The sequence below is a fragment of the Aplidium turbinatum genome, chromosome 16 (assembly GCF_918807975.1).
Source record: "Aplidium turbinatum chromosome 16, kaAplTurb1.1, whole genome shotgun sequence".
Lineage (NCBI taxonomy): Eukaryota > Metazoa > Chordata > Ascidiacea > Aplousobranchia > Polyclinidae > Aplidium > Aplidium turbinatum.
In genome coordinates this window covers 12,501,358-12,521,401 of record NC_137487.1, presented here as the reverse complement: position 1 = coordinate 12,521,401, position 20,044 = coordinate 12,501,358, and the positions used below count along the sequence as shown (strand labels likewise).

Genomic DNA, 20,044 nt, shown 5'->3' with positions numbered 1-20,044 from the left:
ATGAATATGGTCACCCTACGGTCAGAGTCAAAATTCAGGATGCATTCCAAAATCAAACCGAAAACAGCGGAACATGCTAGTCGCATGCTATTATAAGTAGTTTTTTGCATATCTGTTCGATTTCGGAAGACAACAGTTTAAATGCTCTTATTTATTGATAGTATTTTATGTCAAATTTTCAAAATTTACAATTTCCACATTTTGGCAACATTTCCACACAAAATTTCCATATTACCACAAAATTACCACAAATTTTTCATTACCACATTTTTACCACAAGCATGATGAAAATTCCGCAATTGTGGTAATTACCACAAAAGTGGAAGCGCTGACCATGCTGGCGTTTATCAGCTACCGTACTTCTGTTTCTTTTGTTATCTTAGGAGCAGCGCTCTTGTTGCAACAAGTAGATGTTTTAATTGAGATCGATCCGCAATGAAGGTCAAACTAACGCAAATTTAAACTTACAAACATTTGCTTTAGGATTTTTTTTAAATAATTTGCGGGGGGGCAGCCACCCCGAGCTAAATTCACGGGGGGGCGCCGCCCCCCGGAGTCGGCGCCTATGACTACTAGTATGTAACAATCATAACTTGAAAAATGGTACTTCATGTCTGACATTCTCTGACGTTTAGTGCATATACTCTTCCATCATAGGCGTCGATTCCCTGGAGGCAGGGGGGCGCTCCCCCCAGTAGAAATTGTTTGGGGGGCAGCCACCCTGCTTTTCTGTTCTTTTTTGTAGCTTTGACACATGGCGCCCTCTAGTAGAGGCCAGGTCATCGCGCGTACTTCAAACGTGACTGACGGCCTATTCTTAACTTAATCAGTTGTGAGGAAGATGTTTCATCTATAGTCTATACTTTATGCTAAGGTTCTAGTTTTACTGAACTTATTTTTTATATTTTCCTTAACTTGTTCACTAACTATGCATCTTTGCCAGAAAGTAGAAGTTTAGTTACAAACTTTATGAAAAGCTGAAGCAGTTACAGTTATGCAGCTTAGTTTAACAAAATTAGGTATAAGCTACAATGTTTTTGTTTCAAGGAGCTTTTATCTGTTCATGAAGTCATTGGTTACACAGAAAATTCACAACAAACTGCCATTACCAATCTATGTTTTCTTTAATAATAAGTTCTGCCCAGTTTCCTTGTAGCATGTTGTGGGTAAAGTAGGCAGAAAATTGTATTTCTTCCAGGTTTATTAAAGTTAGCAAATAGAGTAGGCCTATTTAATAAATCTCCATTTATATGTTCAGTTGTATGCAATGTTACTCACTACTGGTAAGTTAGTTTAACAGCTTCAGTCAATTTTGAATGTTGATACTAAATGTTTACCTGTACTTTATTCTTTATATTACAAATCTTCATGTACCGTATTTTTTTGCTTGCCAGCAACATGTCTTCTGTCCACTCACCATTTTCTTATAGATAACATATCAATATTCACAAAAAAGTATTTCACTGATATTACATTTATTTTCTTAAATACCAGTACCAAAGCTAATCTTTGTAGAATGTAATGTTATTAATTTGTGTGGATTACCGTACTTACTGTATAGAGTTCTAACAAATCTTAACTAACTTAAATAGTAACTTTCAATAGGCTATACTGGTAGTACAACAATTTTTAATAGATTGACTGCCCAGTTTCAACAACTGTTTAGTTTTGTAGCATCTTCATTTAATACATGCATGATGAAGGATCTTTATTTGTTATGCTTTCATTTATTTCTCGAGATGTTTTGATTTTTGCAATACATACATCTTGAGAATTCATGATCTGCATGTCAGTAGAAAGAGGTTAACATGCATGGTTTGATATTATTTAGATTTACTAATCTGATTAATTTGCATGAAAGATAATTCCTCTGTTTTAAAAAATGCCTTTAAAGTGTTGCGTACCAAACTGCAATTCAAATTATAAGTCTACTGGGATTGTTGTGTCCATATATAAGTTACCACAGGATGAGGAAGACAAAAAGAAATGGATAGCCATGATACTGCGTTCAAATTTAGTAGTAACGAAACACACAGCGATTTGTCGCAAACATTGGCCAGATGATTGCAAGATGGTTGCTTGTCGTGGAAAACTGCGCCCCAGTGAACCCCCAAGTGTCTTTCCCAATACTCCAAGAAGCTGTTTGTCCTCACCTCCTCCCAAATGCAGAAAAACAATACAATCTTCTGTCAGTGTTCGAAGTGTTTTGCCAGATGAGATCGCAGAGTTTGAAAAGGCTGATATGCTTACATTGAATGAGGTTGAGAAGAAGTTACATGATTCAGAATTATTTGTGTACAGTGATGATGAAAGTAAAATTATTCAGTCAAAAAAAATGACGCAAGGTGTACCACATTTCATAATCAAAATAAAAAGTGATTTAACCTATGAATCATTTCACTGTGGATCCTCATGTACAGTTAACGCACTTTCAGCAAACAGAGTCACTTCTTGCAATCGTTGGTCTACTCTTCATGAAATTATTCGATTTTTAAAACATAAAGAATAAAACCACAAAACCCAAATCATTTTTGAGCAACTGAGTGCCATGGGAAAAGAGAAAGTTGGGGAAGCTATTTATTCACCAGATTCAGTCACTAGAGCATTTGAATATTTCGCATTGTCAAGATCATTATACAACCGATTTCGTGAAGATTACAAGCTCCCGAGTGTTAGTACACTGAAACGTATTACTTCGAAAGTGGATAACATAACTGATTTGGCTTTCTTAAAAAATGTTTTAGATGGTTTACCTGCGCGTCAACGTAACTGTGTTTTGTTGTGGGATGAAGTATATATTAAATCTATGATCACATACCATGGTGGCACACTATTCGGCAAAGCTGCAGATCATCCAGAATGCTTAGCAAAAACTGTTTTGGGGATGATGGTAAAGTGCTTGTTTGGTGGTCCGGAGTTCCTGGCAAAAGTTCTACCAGTGAGTAATTTGACATCAGATTTTTTAATCAGTCAAAGTGAACCTATTTTGCAATGTATCAATCAGTCTGGTGGAAACATTTTAGCAATTATTGCAGATGGGCATCAAACCAACCAAAAATGTTTTAGGAAACTTAACACGGTTAAGGGGAAACCATGGCTCAAAGATGAAGGAACATTTTTGCTGTATGATTATGTTCATGTTATGAAATGTATTCGAAATAACTGGCTCACTGAAAAGTGTGGCGAGCTGGAATTTGAATTTGATGGTAAGCGTCAGGTTGCAAAGTGGAGTGATCTAAAGCGGTTACATGAAATGGAAACAAATCATCTACTGAAGCTTTCGAAGTTAACAAATGTGGCTGTTTCTCCAAAACCAATTGAGAGGCAAAAGGTGTCAACCTGTCTGAAGGTGTTTTGTGATGAAACTGTCGCCGCTTTACAAACTCATCCGAAACTGAAACATCTTCCTGTTGCAGGTACAGCAAATTTTATTAAAATTTTCATTAAATTATGGAACATTCTTAATGTCAGAAGACTTGGTACTGATGTGAGATTTAACGATCCAACTAGGGCAGTGATTCGGTCACCCGATGACCCAAGGCTACAGTTTTTGCTAGACGTTGCAAGCATGGCAGAAAAAATGAAGAAAACTGGCTCAGTCAGAATTCGTCAGTTAACGGCAGATACTGCCAACTTCTTGTATCATATATGCCATGGTTTTGTAGATCTAGCAAATTATTTACTTTCATGTGGAAATGATTTTGTAATCTTTGGCTGGTTTACAACAGACCCATTAGAAAAGTGCTTCAGTAAACTTCGACAAGGGTCTGGAGGTACCTATTTCATTACTGCTCAGTCAGTTTTGGAAAAGGTAAGAATTCAACATGCGAAGCTCTCACTGCAATTAGATTTAAAGTTTGATGTTGCCGAAGGTCATGCTTGTGCCGCTTGTAATCGTGATCTTGTAGAAAGTGAGCTTGAAATTTTGGATAGCTTATGTGCTTTGGAAGGGAAAGTTTCAGAAGAGGTTTTAATTGCAATGGTTTATATTGCTGGATATGTTGAGTTGAAGAATGGATGTGCTATTGCAGAAGACACATACTTCTATTATGAAAGATTTGGTTCATATGTTGATAAATTAAATCGAGGTGGTCTGACACGTCCTAAGGATAGTGTTGTACAGTGGTGTGTATTTTGTTACATCTTTTTTACAAGTGTTGTTGGCGAAATGTGTCGAAAATTTATTTCCTGTAACTTTCTATCCATATCTGAACGACATTGCTTTTTCATGACATTGTCTCATTGTCGCACATTGGCTAATGTATTTTTAAAGAACTATGCCCTGTTACAGTCTCCCAGATGCTCAAAAGAAAGTGCATTGAAAGTGCTAAAACTTTCGTAGAATATAGTCTATACATGCTGATAGCTAAAGGCATAATCTTTCTTTGAATCTTTATTTAGCTGATCTGATGTTATAAAAATGCCTGGTAGTTTATTTGTATATTTTTCCAGGTAAGCTTTCACTTTCCATGCAACTTTTAATGTTTTTAAACAACATTTCTACTGTATTTATTTAGTAAGTATTTTCTACTTCGTTATATGGCTGCATTTATCAGTAGTAATCATTCACCATCTACAATTAACCACTTCTATAGTTCTATTGTAGTAAATCACAATATAATTGTGACTCATTTGACTTTCTCTTCTACTCGTTCATTTTGTAAAATTACAGCTTTATATATATTTTGTTTAACTTTATTGTTTTTGCATTTTAGGCAGTCACTCTAGGGCTAGGCAGACTGGCTTCATTGATTAATTTATTGACTGTTGATATTTGAAGAGTTGAGCTTAAAGTTTTGAAGTATAGCTCTGTCTGTCAGATGAATATGAAAACAGAATTTCACAATTTATAAGTGACTATATGGCAGAAGAACATCGCACTATCAATGGTATGAACTACAGAGACCAACGCTGATCCTGATCAACCAACACCAGGTGCCTCTCCCTCCATCAACTGATGACTCAGAGATAATCATACAATATCAGATTCAGAGGGTGAACACTGACTCATTTTGATGTGGCCAGAACTGCTTACATGCTTATTGTTTTGTGTATATGTCTATTGTCTAAACTCAAAACTATTCTTGGATAAAATTACCAGCAGGCATATTTTTGTTTACTAGTTTCTACTGCTCTAATCTCACTGTATTTTCTGATTGTATAGGAGAGTTGGATGTAATATCTGTCTAGAAGGCCTACACATAAGATCTTTTGCAGCGCGATCTAACGAACGATATAGTTTGAGCAACGTCCGGCTCACCTGCATTATACTGTGAAGGCATGATTCAATTGAAAACTATTGATCAGCACGATTTTGTTTAAATTGCTATTAATGTTGCATGGAAATTAGTTGCAGATATGTATGATGCTCAGTACTTTATTTCTACCATGTTTAAGTTTTTCTGTGCTTTTAAACTGTTAATGGTTTTATATTTTATGCATCCAGTAGGCTACTTGAATTTTTTGAATTACAGTACGTACTGTTTAAAGTCAATAGGGGAAATGCAGAAAACTGATTCGTAGAAATTGTGGTCTATCAACATTATGCAGCGATTCCACTGTCATTTGCTTACCTAAACTACTAAAACTGCTGTTATTACTAAATGCTATTTGTAATACAGTAAAACATATGATGATCAAGTTATATCCATGTGATATTGTTTGTATATTAATTACAATAATTAATAAATTTTGACGAAACATCACCTAACTATTAATAACGTTCCAGGAAAGTGACAAAATCGTGTTTTTTTACATAAAGCATATCGGCCGTCAGTCAGATCTCGTGCGTGCACGATGCGCTGGCCTCTATTATAGCTCGCCGTGCTTTGACAGTGTAATTTTATGGAACTGTTCAAATTTGGGTACATATTTCACACTTTTTATCATCTTGCCCCCTCAGATTTTTTCTTAAATGTTAAAAAATCGACGCCTATGTCTTCCATGACATCATAATGACATCACAGACGGTTTCTGATATGTTCATTTGGCATAGATACCATGTTTATATGTGTTTAATATATTTATAGTGTGTTAATTGAACTAAAAAAAAATTTGTGTACATTGAAAAATTTGGGGGGGTCACCATTTTCAAATTATGTAAATTGACCACTTTCCCGGGGTCAGATTTTTGTAGACTTTTTTTCTGGGGTATAGTACAACCTAATCATACACTTAGAACAAAAAAACCTTTTGTATAAATTTTTTTGGGGTTACCCCCATATTTTTCATATATTGACCCGCCTATATTGCTAAGAACCAAGTTACCGTAGTTGTACACCAAACTGTAAGCACTAAACAGGCATGATGATGATCGTCTTTTGCTTTGAAAGAAAAAAGAATACTTCGTGACCGGTCAAATAGTGTTTCAGATTAAAAGACCAGGAGCCATTCAAATAGCCACTGGCTAAAAAATAGGAAGTGGCTGCATTTACGGCGCCGTAAATACAGCCGTTCCATGCCTTTTTTTTAATCTTTACGTCGCTTTTACTGCGCATGCGCGCTGTTGTTGGAAAAAAAAGTGCGTATAACTTCTAAATTCAACTGTTTTTGCCAAGTGAATTAGTGGCGCGTGCGATTTTTGTCTGGTTCATACTAGCAAGGATATGAGTTCGATTCCACCGAAAGGTAATTTTTTTTAACTCAATTCTAGCCCGAAGTGACTCAATCGTTAGGCTACGCATTTTTGTGGCCGTTCAGTTTAGTTTGTTTTTAGTTCTGACCATCACAACAAAAAACAGTATAATAATGACAAACATAACAGAGGTATAGAAAAGGGTAGAAGCGATAAAACGCGGACGTTATAGCGTGTATGATAGCAAAGCAGGACAATCAGTTTAAAATATGGCACGGTCGTAACACCTAAAAATTTTATATTCCATGTCTTTTTAGAAAAAGGCAGAAGCGACAAAACGCGGTGGTTTGTTCAGTTCAGTTTATTTTTTGTTTTGTTGGCGAAAAAGAAAGACACAAAAAGCAAAAAGACAATAAACACAAATAATTCACACAACAAGGATGGCAGCGAAAGACCAAAAGGTCACCAAAGTCAGTTGCCACCCAAACATTTAAACAAAAGACCCAAAATTAAGAACATTAACACATACAGTATATAATATATAGCACAATACTAGCACTTTAATTTGTAAAAATTAACAATGGAATTAACAATACATTAACAATGGAATAACACAGGGCAACATAAAAAAAACATTGTGTAGAGAAATAAGCGGATGATACGTTTCAGGAGTGATCATTGTACAAATTCTTTAATAAACATTTATATTTAAATTTAAAAACATTGTAAGACTTTTCTTTTATTTCTTTTGGTATTATACTTGATTCCATAGTTTCACTCCATTAAAACATAGCATCTTCTTACCAGAGTTTGACGTTGTAGAAGGCAAATATAAATTATTTTTTTGGTTCTGACGGGTTTTATGATGGTGAATTTCATTTACAAAAATAAAGCAGCCAGCAAAGGCCCGGGGCAGCATTTTGTGCACATATTTGTACATAAATTTTGCAGTTTCTAATTTAATAATATCGTCAATTCTGAGCACATTAAATTGGTGATAAAGAACAGTTGTATTTGTTGACCTCGGCAAAAATAAGCAGGATTGAGTGAACTTGTTTTGTAACACTTGTAGTGGAGCAAGCAATGTAGAGTTTGCTCTTCCCCAATTTATAATCGAGTATTGGATCTTGGATTGAAACAAAGCATAATATAAAGCCCGTAATACTGTTAAAGGGGCAATGTATCTCAGCTTAAATGCTATGCCGCAGACTTTTGCAAGCTGCTTTCTAAGATTAATAATATGACTATCCCATGTCAATCGCTCATCCAAAGTTACACCTAGATAGTTTATGCATTTCTTCCTTTCGATGGATCGGCCACTGATGGACAGACTAAAATTTTCTGCTGCACTTTTTTTGTTGCAGAGGATCATATAAGTAGTTTTACTATAATTTAATGAAAGTTTATTGGATTTCATCCACACATCAATTTTTTCTATTTCTCTATTGACATTTTTTTGGAGAGATGACAGGCATTTATCTGACATATGAAAGTTTGAGTCATCAGCAAAAAGTGTAGTTGAAAAAGAAGATGCATTTGGAAGATCATTCACATAAAGAAGAAAAAGCAAGGGACCAAGGATTGACCCCTGTGGGACACCACATTTAACAACATTGAAATTAGAATTCTTACCATTAATTTTTGTACTGTGCATTCTATTTGTTAGATAAGATGTTAAAACGTTTAATAGCGTGCATGATACCAAAGCAGGACAATCAGTTTGAAATATGGCACGGTCGTAACCGTGGCGTCGTCGTAACACCTTAACAATTTTTTTTAAATTTAAAACTGAGAAAAAAAGGCCAGTGAGTTTTTTTTCTTTAACAATTAAAATGAGTAAAAAAAAATTCTAAACTTATAAAATTTTTAGGTGTTACGACCGTGCCATATTTTAAACTGATTGTCCTGCTTTGCTATCATACACGCTATAACGTCCGCGTTTTGTCGCTTCTACCCTTTTCTATACCTCTGTTATGTTTGTCATATACTGTTTTTTCGTTGTGATGGTCAGAACTAAAAACAAACTAAACTGAACGGCCACAAAAATGCGTAGCCTAACGATTGAGTCACTTCGGGTTAGAATTGAGTTAAAAAAAAATTACTTTTTGGTGAAATTGAACTCATATCCTTGCTAGTATGAACCAGACAAAGATCGCACGCGCCACTGATTCACTTGGTAAAAACAGTTGAATTTAGAAGTTATATACGCACTTTTTTTCCAGCAACAGCACGCATGCGCAGTAAAAGCGACATAAAGATCAAAAAAAAGGCATGGAACGGCTGTATTTACAGCGCCGTAAATGCAGCCACTTCCAAAAAAAAGAACGCTTCCGGGTAGTATCGAATTCATTCCCTCTAGAACACCAGCCCGAAAAGTATCGTACGCGGCACTGATACAGTTGAATATTGTTGTCGAATTTAGAACTTGTATAGGCACCTTTTTCTTCTCTTCATAAAGAAAAAGAAAGAAAACTTACATAAAGAAAAAGAAAAAAAGTGCCTATATAGTAACGTCATGACCGGTCAAGTAGTGTTTAAGATTAAAACACCGGAGCTGATCAAATAGCCACTGCCAAATTATTTTTAATTCTAAACTGTTTGTGAAGTGGACGCAATTACATTGATGGTCGCAAATACGCACAACTACAAAATGTACAACCATAATCACTTAGCTAGTCAGCCAAGTATCATATGCTGCATCTAGTATAAAGGTAGTTGAGTCTTTATGCCAGTTACAAGAAAAAGTTTTAGGTACCAACGCAAGTGTAGAATTGTTTGCTTGTGGAAGCCAATAACCAAACATGGCATATATACTGGTTACTTGAATTTAAGATAGATCCTAGTTTATGGTTGTTGATTGTTGAATATTGTGTGTGGCATTATACTGTATATTAATATCATACTAGTAAAGATATTAAATTGGAGATAAGCTCTTGAAAGATTGGTTGTCAATTTCCAATCATACCTACAAAGTTTATTTTACAGGCAAATCTTGCTTGTTGTTGCGTTATTAAAAGTTTGATTAGAAACAATTCAGTCATGGATGTTCTTTTGAAGATGAACGATTATCGTAAAGAAAATAAATTTTGTGACCTTATTGTTACAGTGGGTAAGCAACTTGATTTATTTGACTAATTTTAACAAAACTGCATACTGTAGTCAGTGGACTGTAGTTAGAACAAAACAATCATGTTTGCTTGAATATGTATTAAACTTTCATACAACTGTTTAAAATGGGTTTGCATTTATACAGGGTGATCAAACCAAGTGTAGGCAAGTATATATTGAAACAACAGTACATCCAAGCAGGAAAAAATTTACACATATAAAGAAAAATACAAAGACAAGTACATAAATAAACAAAATGTACTCTTATTTTTCAATATATCCTCTCTTTGCCTTCACCAAATGCCTTAGTCTATCATGAGAGATGATGGTGCTTTGGTAATTATTGTTTAGCAATCAGCACTGCATTATTAAATCAGATGTTATCATAGCCTAGTGTCAACTAGTCAACCTGACAACTTTAAACATAGGCCTAGCCCTAGAGTTTTAAAAATTACCGGGGGTGCACTGCAGTTATATCAGAATATCACACGCATAAACATCAAATGACAACCAACGAATGAACTGAAAGTAGCGAAACAAACTAACATACAACAATTCAACCAAAAAACGAATCTTTTTCAACTGATGTTTTTGCAATAAATTCTGCAATCAGCTTTCTCGATCAAGACAATTGACTTTTTTTTTGTGTACGTTAAGCGCACACACATGGTTTAACCTGGTGTGGGTCACTGTTGTCCTCAAATACGTCTTGATCCATCTGAGTGTGCTGAACGAACGTTCGGCCTTGCAAGACGTGCATGGTAAAGTCAAGTACAATCGTATAAGGATTGCCAAGTCAGAAACATGATTGACTGGTAAGGTGTCGTCTTCACAAAGTTTAACGACATTGTTGCATTTTTCGAATGACAACACTGTGCGGTTATTAATGGACCCTAAACCTCAGGCGTTGTTGTAGCATGCTGGGTAGGAAACGAACTACATTAGTGTGAATTTGAAACAGATATATTTTGAATAATAAAATTAAAATGAAATGAAAATAAAATTTAAAAAAAAAGAATTAAATTACGGATAAGAGCAGGGGGTGCGTTGCACCCCTGCAGTGCCTACACCCCAGGCCAGTACTGCAGTACCTACTCCACGCGTATGACTTTAAATATGTGCCATCTGACTAGAAAAGGTGACATACCGAATTGAGTTGTAATAAATCAAGACATTAAAAATACAAGGACACAGTGCTTATTTTACATTAACTTGAAAATTTTACAAAAATACACACACAAAATTTTCAAACACATTTGGAGCTTTCACAGCACTTTATAATTTTCTTCAAACCATTGAAAGGGAGCTTGTAGTAAAAATTGTTACATCACACCATAACTTAAAAGGATATGCTTTAGTAAAATCTTCACAATGTTGAGATTCAGGTATCATGACATGCTTTGTTGGAAATTGCCTAGTCTACTGTAGTTTGACAAGTATTTTGGTAGTTTTTTAGACGTATCAATAAATTAAAAATACTTTTGCCTCTTTCAGATAGCGGATATTTTGGTGCACACAAAGCAGTCTTGGCAGCTTCATCAGATTTCTTTGAGGAATGCTTAAACAACGATTCCACGTCATTAAATGTATGATGGTTTTATTAAACATAAGAGCTTTATTATATTACAGAATTTTTGTGATAATATTGTTACATATTTTTTAAATTCCGGTTTAGATTATGGCTCAGTCTGTATCATGTATGGAAAGCTGTCTTCATGACAGTACTTTTCATAAAGTTATCAAGGAGATTGTTTTTGTCAGTACTTTAGTGGAATTGATGATAAAAATGTTAAGGCATAAATCTATTTTATTTTTTGCAATTTACTGTCACTGTAATGGAGTTGTGATAAGTTTATTATATGTCTGACTATATACTTTGTAAATAGATCTGTATTAAAGGTTAATCTGTTAAAGGGGTTGTAACTTATCACAACTATTTCTGTGAAAATAATGTATCACCACTTCAACAGCGATCATTTGTATGTTTAATTGTTTATATTCGTTTCAGTCCAGCATATTTTTTTGACAGATTCCTGCAATGAACACCCTAACGTTCAATTCGGTTCTCAACTTTATTTATGCTGGAAATCCGGACATTACTTCAGACAACCTAAACTATCTTCAAAGTGCTGCAGAAATTCTGAAGTTACCGAAGCTGATGAAGCTTTGTCAGGTAGCTAAGCGTATGAAATTTGTGTTATGATCTAACCAGCAAGTTCCTTTTTAGCAACAGTCACTTCACTGTAATGTTTTTCGGCAGCCGATTCTGGTAAGAAATGACAGCGATAGACACATACTTCGGCTGCTTCGCCCATTTGGCAGGGCTCATTGTTATCACACCACCAATTCATGCCAAAGACTATCGACCGCTGCCTTTACCAGTCAATTAACTTCTGGCACTTTGCATGCTTGCACCACCGATTACTCATCAGTTCAATTACTCATCAGTTCAATCACTCAATTACTCATCAGTTCGTTTCACAGAAGTTTCTATTTTTGGTCATGCTCTATTTTTCATGTTCTACTGCACAGAGAAGACTGGGTTGTTTAAAATAGTTTGAATTGTAGTTCTAAAAATTAAAGGTTATCTTGTTTCTCTGTTTTGTGAAGCAAGATATCAAACCAGTCTATAAACAAATTGAACTGTCCACTGTCCAGGTGCCGCCTAAATCAACAGAATGTTTTCATTGATCAGGAGTTTGAAGTCGCCTGTGCAGAGGAGTGTGAAGATGTCTTTCCGCAATCAGATATTGAAACCAACGAGAACGTCATCCCTCTGGATGAAGACATAGCAAATAATTGTACAGAAATCAAACGAACTCTGCCCATGCCAATTTTTCCAATAGCAAAAAGACTAGAAAGGTGAAGCTTGTTTTTTTCACAAACATTACTTAAGAAATGGCAACAACTTTTTGAAAAGAAAGTCTTTTAAAAACTGTAACAGTCAATTAAATTCAATTTACAATCGCAACTAATTTTTTTTTTGTGGTAGGGATTGTATTCAAACTTCTGACACATAGTGGCACTGACACACCATGCCTGGGAAGCTTCATTTAGTGCTACCAGACCATACAGCCGGTTGTCTGATACAGTAGGTCGCACCGTCAAGGGTGTAGTCACCATCTTTTTCCTCTACAGCAAAGTGCTATGCCGGTCTGCAGGTGCTGAAGGAACACCCAGTCGACATCAGCCTATCTTTTGTTTTAGCTTTTAACAAAGGTTTATCTTTTAATATCTCAGTATGTATGAAATATTTTAACAGAGAAGTCAAATCCGATGGAAAAACTTCTTCAAAGCGACCTTACTTCGATGAGATTGATGAGGGTGCTTTCCCTTTCAACCCAAATAATGGTATGGTCCTCTGCTCATTTATTCTTCTGTTCATGCAATCTTAAAAGACAAACAAAACAAAATCACTTAAGCGAGTTTAACACGTTTTATTACAAAGAAATATAACATAACTAAAAAAAATCAGCTCAAAGGTTTTCGACACTTACGTGTTTCCTCATCAGGAATTACTTAAATCTGCAATACACATAAAATGAAAATTGTAAGATAAATCTGACTCCGCACTATAACTGTAACGATACTCAATAAAAGGTGGTTGACATCTAACAGCGCTTACAAAAGAGAATATTATACGCTGCTTGGTTAACTTAGCGAATAACTCAGCAAACCAAACCAGTTTTTTTTTACATTGATGCAACCTCTGCAAGCGTTAAAGCAATGTAAAAAAGCTGCTGATTTGTGCTGCCTGGAAATTAATGCAATAAGTCAATTTTCGAGTAGAAGATGTTGTTACTTGGACTATATTGCTTGTATATATGCAGAGAGTATATCTGAAGATGAGATTTCAGAACAGGCTAGCGTTTCATCACAACCAAAAGGAAGAACAAGTTCGATCCAGTCAAGCGATTCCTCAACACATGTATGCGAAACATGCAACGCAACCTTTTCACAGGTACTGGGCCAGCAAAATACGTTCTTTTTACATTGATTCAACATCTGCAGATGTTGAATCAATGTAAAAGAACGAATTTTGGTAGCTGAAACGAGACAGTTTGCTGGAGTTGGACAGGCTTTTTTTTGCTCAGAATCAAACGCGTACCATCTCATCGACATGTTGTGTTGCTTGCTCAGGTGTTCGCCTATCAATTGCACTTACTATGCCACGACGACAAACCCGCCTACAGATGCGACCTATGTGGCCAATCAGAAGCGACTAATGCAAAGATGAAGGTAAAAGTAAACGACAAGAGCGAATGAGATCATTGTGTGGAATGCTGTCTGTTGTTTGTTGGATAGTTTGCATTAAGCGGAATTACACACAAAATGTATTGCAGCTTGGCTTTTGGGAACCTTGCTTTTTGTTTGAGTCAAAGTGGAACTTGAATTACTTTCGTAGCCTATGAGCGCTTATGCTATTTTTTGCTAATGTGACAAGTCATTCCTAATGCCCCATTTGCTCACTGACTTATTGGGTCCTAAACATTCCAAATCTACACCGGCAGTGATCTCCACTTTTAGTGTCTTGTGCTGCACCCTGCAACCCATGCGCATTACCGAACTGCGCTTCGTGACAGATGCACAATGTCATTTCGCTTGTTGTTTGAAAATCAACGACTTTTTATTCCCAAATTCTCCTGCGAGCTATCCAGAAAAATGTCACCTTTGTTCATTTGTTTGTGTTTTTTACACATTGCTTTTCGCACAGGAACACATGGATAGATTTCACTGCTACAAGGAGGTTGCACTCAAATCAGGTAAAAAGTGACTTTGGTTGTAATCTTATTACAGTTTATCACTGGCCGCTTTACAATTTTGTAACCCCAGCTCTTTTTCACTCCACATAACTTGTTAGTCAGCAAACCAGTCTTTTTTACTTTGAGTTAATATCTTCATTCGTTGTGTAAATGTAAAAAAATAGATTTTGTGTCTGTACGCCTACAATTCAATACGTTCAATGTATTTCTGCATCTTTTTGCTCTAGGTGGATTAATAAAGACATTGCTTGTAGAGAAAGTGCCACAACTGTCGTTGTTAACCTAAAAAATCCTTTATAATTTGGTTGTTTTTCAGTGGAACCTCCCAAAGTTCCGTCTTTTTATTGCGATCTTTGTAAGAGATCATTCTTGAGCGCCCATAACCGCGACATCCACATGCAAACACACAACAAACCCATTAAGGTTCCGGGAGCGCCCAGACAAAAAGTGACCCACCCTTGCACTGTTTGCGGTAAAGTTTTCAAAAGCAAAAGCCATCTTCGTCGTCACATGGTCTCGCACACAGGTATGTTTTACATTTTTGAAAAAGTTTTTTAGTAGGATAATTTGTGTTATTGTGCAGCTCTATTTATTTGCTTGTTATCCCTATCTATATTCTTGCAGTAGTTAAAACCAGGGTTGTCGGTATTTTACCCGACCCAAAAAAACCCGGGTGGGTTTTTAAAAAAAAAACACTTAAAAAAACCCATAAAAAACCCAGAGCATCATATTTGTTCAATTTTTATCAGAAACTTGAAAAAATGAACCTAAGTACTACAAGGTACTTAAAACAAACTTCAAATTAGGACTTAAGGATGTGATTGTGAAGGAAATTTCCAAGGATAAATTGAAAACACAGTGGATATTTCTGTACACAAAAATCAAGTAATGCCACTTTGTACTACACTAAAACTCATTTATGCAAGAAGGCCTCATAGTTAAACAGCCCTAGTGCATTATTTTATTGAGTTATGCCAGCATGTACTGTAAGTGAGAGGCACTTCATTAGTAAAAAGTAGTATTTGAGGTGAAATAAGCATGAATCTACCTTTTTTGCATCTTTTTTAAATAAAACCCAAAAAAAAAACGGGTTTTTTTAAAAAAAAACATGCGGGTTGGGCTTTTTTAAAAAAAACCGGGTTTTCTCAACTCTGGTTAAAACAGTCATAACTTTAAAGATAGAATGGCTCAGCGATGTTGCACGACTTCGCCCTTATAGCAACCAATCTTTATGAAACCGTACATTTATTGAAAGTATAAACCATTCTTACAGGTGAAAGGAAGCATTGCTGCACCACTTGCGGCAAACTTTTCTTGAAATCCGACCACTTGAAGCGCCACGAGCGCACACATACGTCAGAGCGACCGTTCACATGCGAGGATTGTGGGAAAAGCTTCAGGGACAGAGACCATCTTAAGGTAGGCTTGTTCAACTTAACGCCATTATTTTAAGCGAACTCGGTTAAATACTTGATTCACTTTACATTTTGCAGGACTAGTATTGATTTCATAGTTCTATGGCTCTAAGCGTTTCTTATACTGTTGTAAGTTTGTTTGCAGGACTAATATTGATTTCATAGTTCTGTGGCTCTAAGCGTTTCTTATACTGTTGCAAGTTTGTTTGCATCGTGCTCAGGCCCGGATTTAGGGGGGGCAGAGGGGGCAGTTGCCCCGGGCCCCCCGACTTTTGAAGGGCCTCCCTACGTGGAAAAAATGTGATTTTTGTGTTATTTTCTTTTCATTTAGCCTTTGAAGTTTCTGCAAAATGCTGTACAGTGCTGGATTAATGCTACTGTAGACGTAGAAGTGGCTATTCGCGCCGTAGGCGCGAAAAAAAAATTGCAAGGGGGGCCCCCAATCTAAAAGTGCCCCGGTCCCCTCAGCTAAATCCGGCCCTGATCGTGCTACTGTGTTGTCTCCTAATTGACAAAGTTTTTTTCTGATGCGCCAAGACGGTGTTGAACAGCAGGCACAACCCCCGTCAACATGTAGCAATTCGATCTTGGCCCGACAATTAAACTGAACACCTGGTTTGATTACGTTCATTGAAGGACGCAATCGGGAAACTTTCGAAGAGTTTTCAAAGCTAACTTTTCATTATTTTCACAATGAAATGCTTTCACGTCGTTCGTCCAACATTGAAGCCTAAATTTGTGGTGTCAGTTTGGTTTGCTATTGATCGCCGCACGCACGTCATATACAGCATTATCGATTCTTTACGATTAGTTTTAATGCTCTAATCACAACAGCGACATCAACTGTCTCACTCGGACGAGCGACCGTATTTCTGTGAGATTTGTGGAAAAAGCTTCAAAGATAAGAGCACGCTGTCGTCTCATCAAAAGAGCCATTCAGTGGCTTCTCTTTCATGTGGATTTTGTCAAAAAAGTAAGTTCCACTACTACCATTGTTTTCCTGCCGTATTCTACTTCGCTCAAAGCGAAGCTTCTCTCGTGGTTTATTAAGAAATCCTAATCCAGGAAACCAGCCTTTTTAACATTAAATCAATATTAAAAAGTGCTGATTTACTGGTGGGGGAGGTAGGTGAGTTTACAATGCAACACCGCGACTGATCAGATAACCTATGTTTTCATTTCTCGATAACGCTTTTTTACTTCAGAATTTAAGACTATGGACAAGTTGGAGTCCCACATAGCAAAACACGGGCAGGAGAAACCCCATGCGTGTGAAACTTGTGGCAAAACCTTTCCGTTCAAAGGAAGGCTTCTAAAACACATGCTTACTCATACAGGTGACCTAATGTAATACTTAGCTATTGTGATGACATCAGAAAGTAATTTTCATGTTTCTAAACCTCCGTTCTGGCATTTCGGTGTTTGGAGACTAGCAGATCATAAATTTTATCGACTAAATTTTACTTTTACTACGTACATTGTAGGATTCAAACCAAGGAATAAAATTAGTAAATACTATCAAACAGGTTTGATAGCCAATATAACTTATTTGGAGCTTCGCCGCCGTAAAAATACCTTCGTCAGTTTTCTCATTCAAATAGAAAATGATTGTTCATTGGGTCTCTTTTCTTGCATCATTTGGAAATGTTTGGAGAATATAGAAAAGTTTGGAATAGCTACAGTATGTACTGAAAAGTTACATGTCCAATTTAAAATTGTGCGCTAAAATATCCTCCGAAACCGATGGCTGTTTTATTTGCCTTTATGAAATCAGTGAGAAAATCCTCTAAAATCGCTGCTACAGTCCATTGCACAATAATAGTTTATATGACCGGAGTATTTTGTTGCCATCGTGCTGAAGTATCGATTCTGAATTTACACCGTTAGATGGCGCAATCCGTTCTAGAGTAGTAATAAGCCGATGTCTCCTTGTGAGCACAAGTCTGACTAATTGACGCTTTGCAAGCGCGCGTCTGCCAGCGAGAGAGCTTTTCCTTTCAACATGAATGAAAATAATCCATTGTGAACAGCTCGATTCTTAGAAACTGAAAACTTGTGAAAACAAACAACTTGGACCTTCAAAGCTCAAAGCATGAGGCTCCATCAAGAGTATGGCACCACACTATTTAAGCCTTTGTTTCACAAATTTGTCACCCAGCTCTCTCAGGATCAAATCATCTTCCTTTTTTGCAGACCAGCGTCCTTTCCACTGCGAGGAATGCGGGAAGCAATTCCGAGACAATCACTCTCTTCGTCTGCATCAGAAAATCCACACAGGCATCGGCTTGCATCCGTGTCCGGAGTGCGGGAAAAAGTTCACCAATCGCTTCCATCTTAAACGCCATGAGCGCGTCCACTCCGGTACCCCAGTCAATATATTTCTCAGCTTGCAAAATCCATGCTTTATATTTATTCGACGTTTGCAGATGTTGAACCAATGTAAAAAAGGGAAAAATTGTGCTTTTTGGACTTTAAGAACACTCCTACATAGTTACGTGCAAGAAAACTTCCTATTTATATCATCAAATATTTTTTTGATTCGGTTTTGCTTCAATGTTTCATCCAATCAATGTTGAGATTTTTCAACCAATTTCCCGATTTGTCTAATCCACTTGCACGCAACTTTAATTGTCATGCTTGGATTTGTAGTTCTGCGAAATCTTCGAAGTTTTCCGCTCAACTTACCTCGTTCGCTTTTGCAGGCGAGAAACCTTTCAGATGCTCTGATTGCAAAAGGGCATTCGCCCGTGTGGACAATCTGGAAGCTCACAAGAAACTCTGCTCTGGCAAGTCGGTAAGTAGAGGTTGCTCATCCACATGATCAACTTATGACTGAGCAGTGAGCACGGAAATCTGGAAGCTCTCCTTTTTTTCGAATATTTGTAAACTGTCGCTTATAAATTTGTACTTGGTTGCTAGCTTTGTAGCTAGTTTTTGTCCCAAAACGATACAGTTTATTACTGACTCATGTCGCGTCCATTCCTTTCCAGGACTTTGCTTACCCGGTGACCGGGAATGCATTGATAACGGAAGCTTTCACTGGCCAGAGGGAAGTGGACGAAACTGGTATTGATGCGGTGAGTTGAGACAGATTTCATTAAAAAAAAATTCCAATGCAATTTTTGTGTCGAACGACTTTTTCGTGTCATTTTTTGCATCTTCCCTTCAGGTATCGCACTTGTCCTCGTCTTCCTCCAACGCCATCATCATCTCACAACACGACATTCTCACTGCAGCAGACACAATCCCCTCCATCAACAGGCCCCCTTCGCTTGTTAACCAGCCACACTATGAAAGCAGACTATCTGCTGGGTGAGGCAGATTCCCGTAACTTGAAACAGATTCCCAGACAGAAAAATCCTTCATTTTTACATTGACAAAAATAAAGGATATTACTATCTGGGTTGTCTTTTCTATAACAAACAATTGTTATCAACACATTGATCCATTTCGTGTTCAATACGTCTTGCGCTTAACAAGACATCAATACGAGTGATTTAAGACAAACTTTCGCCTTAGGCGTATCACATTTTGATTGGAATGAGTTCGTCAGGTTTGGTAACAAAGAAAACATCGTTGATGAATTATATTGCGCTGCAAAATGAGCCCGACACGTGGCACTATCTGCTCACGCGCCAAGAACGTATTGTGGCAAAGCTTTTCGGATTGAAAATCCGAAACATGATTGCGATGTTAACATGCAGTTGCTTTCACAGCGCGTCGAAATTCATAGAGGAATCACTCCCACCGGACATCACGTCGCCGTCATCTCCGGTGGCGCCAATGAGCTTGGGGAGAAACCGCAAGTATTTCGCATCCTTGTTGCAGCCGAATTATCCTGAACTTGCGCCAAGTTCGTCAGCGAATCCCCAACTCCTGCCGGTCCACCATTCCCATGGTTTTGTGAGGGAAATGAATGGTAAACAGACATACTTTCCCAAAAATAGTTTTTATTTTTGAAATTTATCGTTTTGTTAAATAGGAATTGCGTTATTTCGAATACATTTTTTGCTATGTTCAATCAATCAATCAATCATTTTATTTTTCGTCACTAACGCGTCCGGGACGAAAAAGATACTAACTACAAAAATCGATATAAACCTACCAGCACGTTAACGAACGGGAAAAGGTGGCAAAACCTTGAAAGGTTTAAAACGTGCCTGAATGAAAAATTATGTAGTAGG

General features: G+C 36.8%; 1 protein-coding gene across 2 annotated transcripts in view; it reads left to right on the top strand.

Annotated features, from left to right (window-relative positions):
- The window catches only part of LOC145785438 (uncharacterized), a 30,450-nt gene that overhangs the window by 8,571 nt on the left and 1,835 nt on the right, over window positions 1-20,044 (top strand). The window contains exons 2-18 of one of the 2 annotated variants that reach the window (XM_082597095.1): window positions 9,560-9,683; window positions 11,177-11,268; window positions 11,712-11,855; window positions 12,378-12,544; window positions 12,945-13,033; window positions 13,513-13,643; window positions 13,823-13,921; window positions 14,397-14,445; window positions 14,762-14,971; window positions 15,719-15,864; window positions 16,695-16,833; window positions 17,066-17,197; window positions 18,054-18,221; window positions 18,563-18,654; window positions 18,851-18,937; window positions 19,030-19,172; window positions 19,577-19,779. In XM_082597095.1, coding sequence (XP_082453221.1) covers window positions 9,614-9,683; window positions 11,177-11,268; window positions 11,712-11,855; window positions 12,378-12,544; window positions 12,945-13,033; window positions 13,513-13,643; window positions 13,823-13,921; window positions 14,397-14,445; window positions 14,762-14,971; window positions 15,719-15,864; window positions 16,695-16,833; window positions 17,066-17,197; window positions 18,054-18,221; window positions 18,563-18,654; window positions 18,851-18,937; window positions 19,030-19,172; window positions 19,577-19,779 — 2,161 coding nt within the window. In that variant the 5' untranslated portion in view covers window positions 9,560-9,613. The remainder of the gene's footprint in view (window positions 1-9,559; window positions 9,684-11,176; window positions 11,269-11,711; window positions 11,856-12,377; window positions 12,545-12,944; window positions 13,034-13,512; window positions 13,644-13,822; window positions 13,922-14,396; window positions 14,446-14,761; window positions 14,972-15,718; window positions 15,865-16,694; window positions 16,834-17,065; window positions 17,198-18,053; window positions 18,222-18,562; window positions 18,655-18,850; window positions 18,938-19,029; window positions 19,173-19,576; window positions 19,780-20,044) is intronic. The other variant, XR_014291167.1, reaches the window with a different exon arrangement.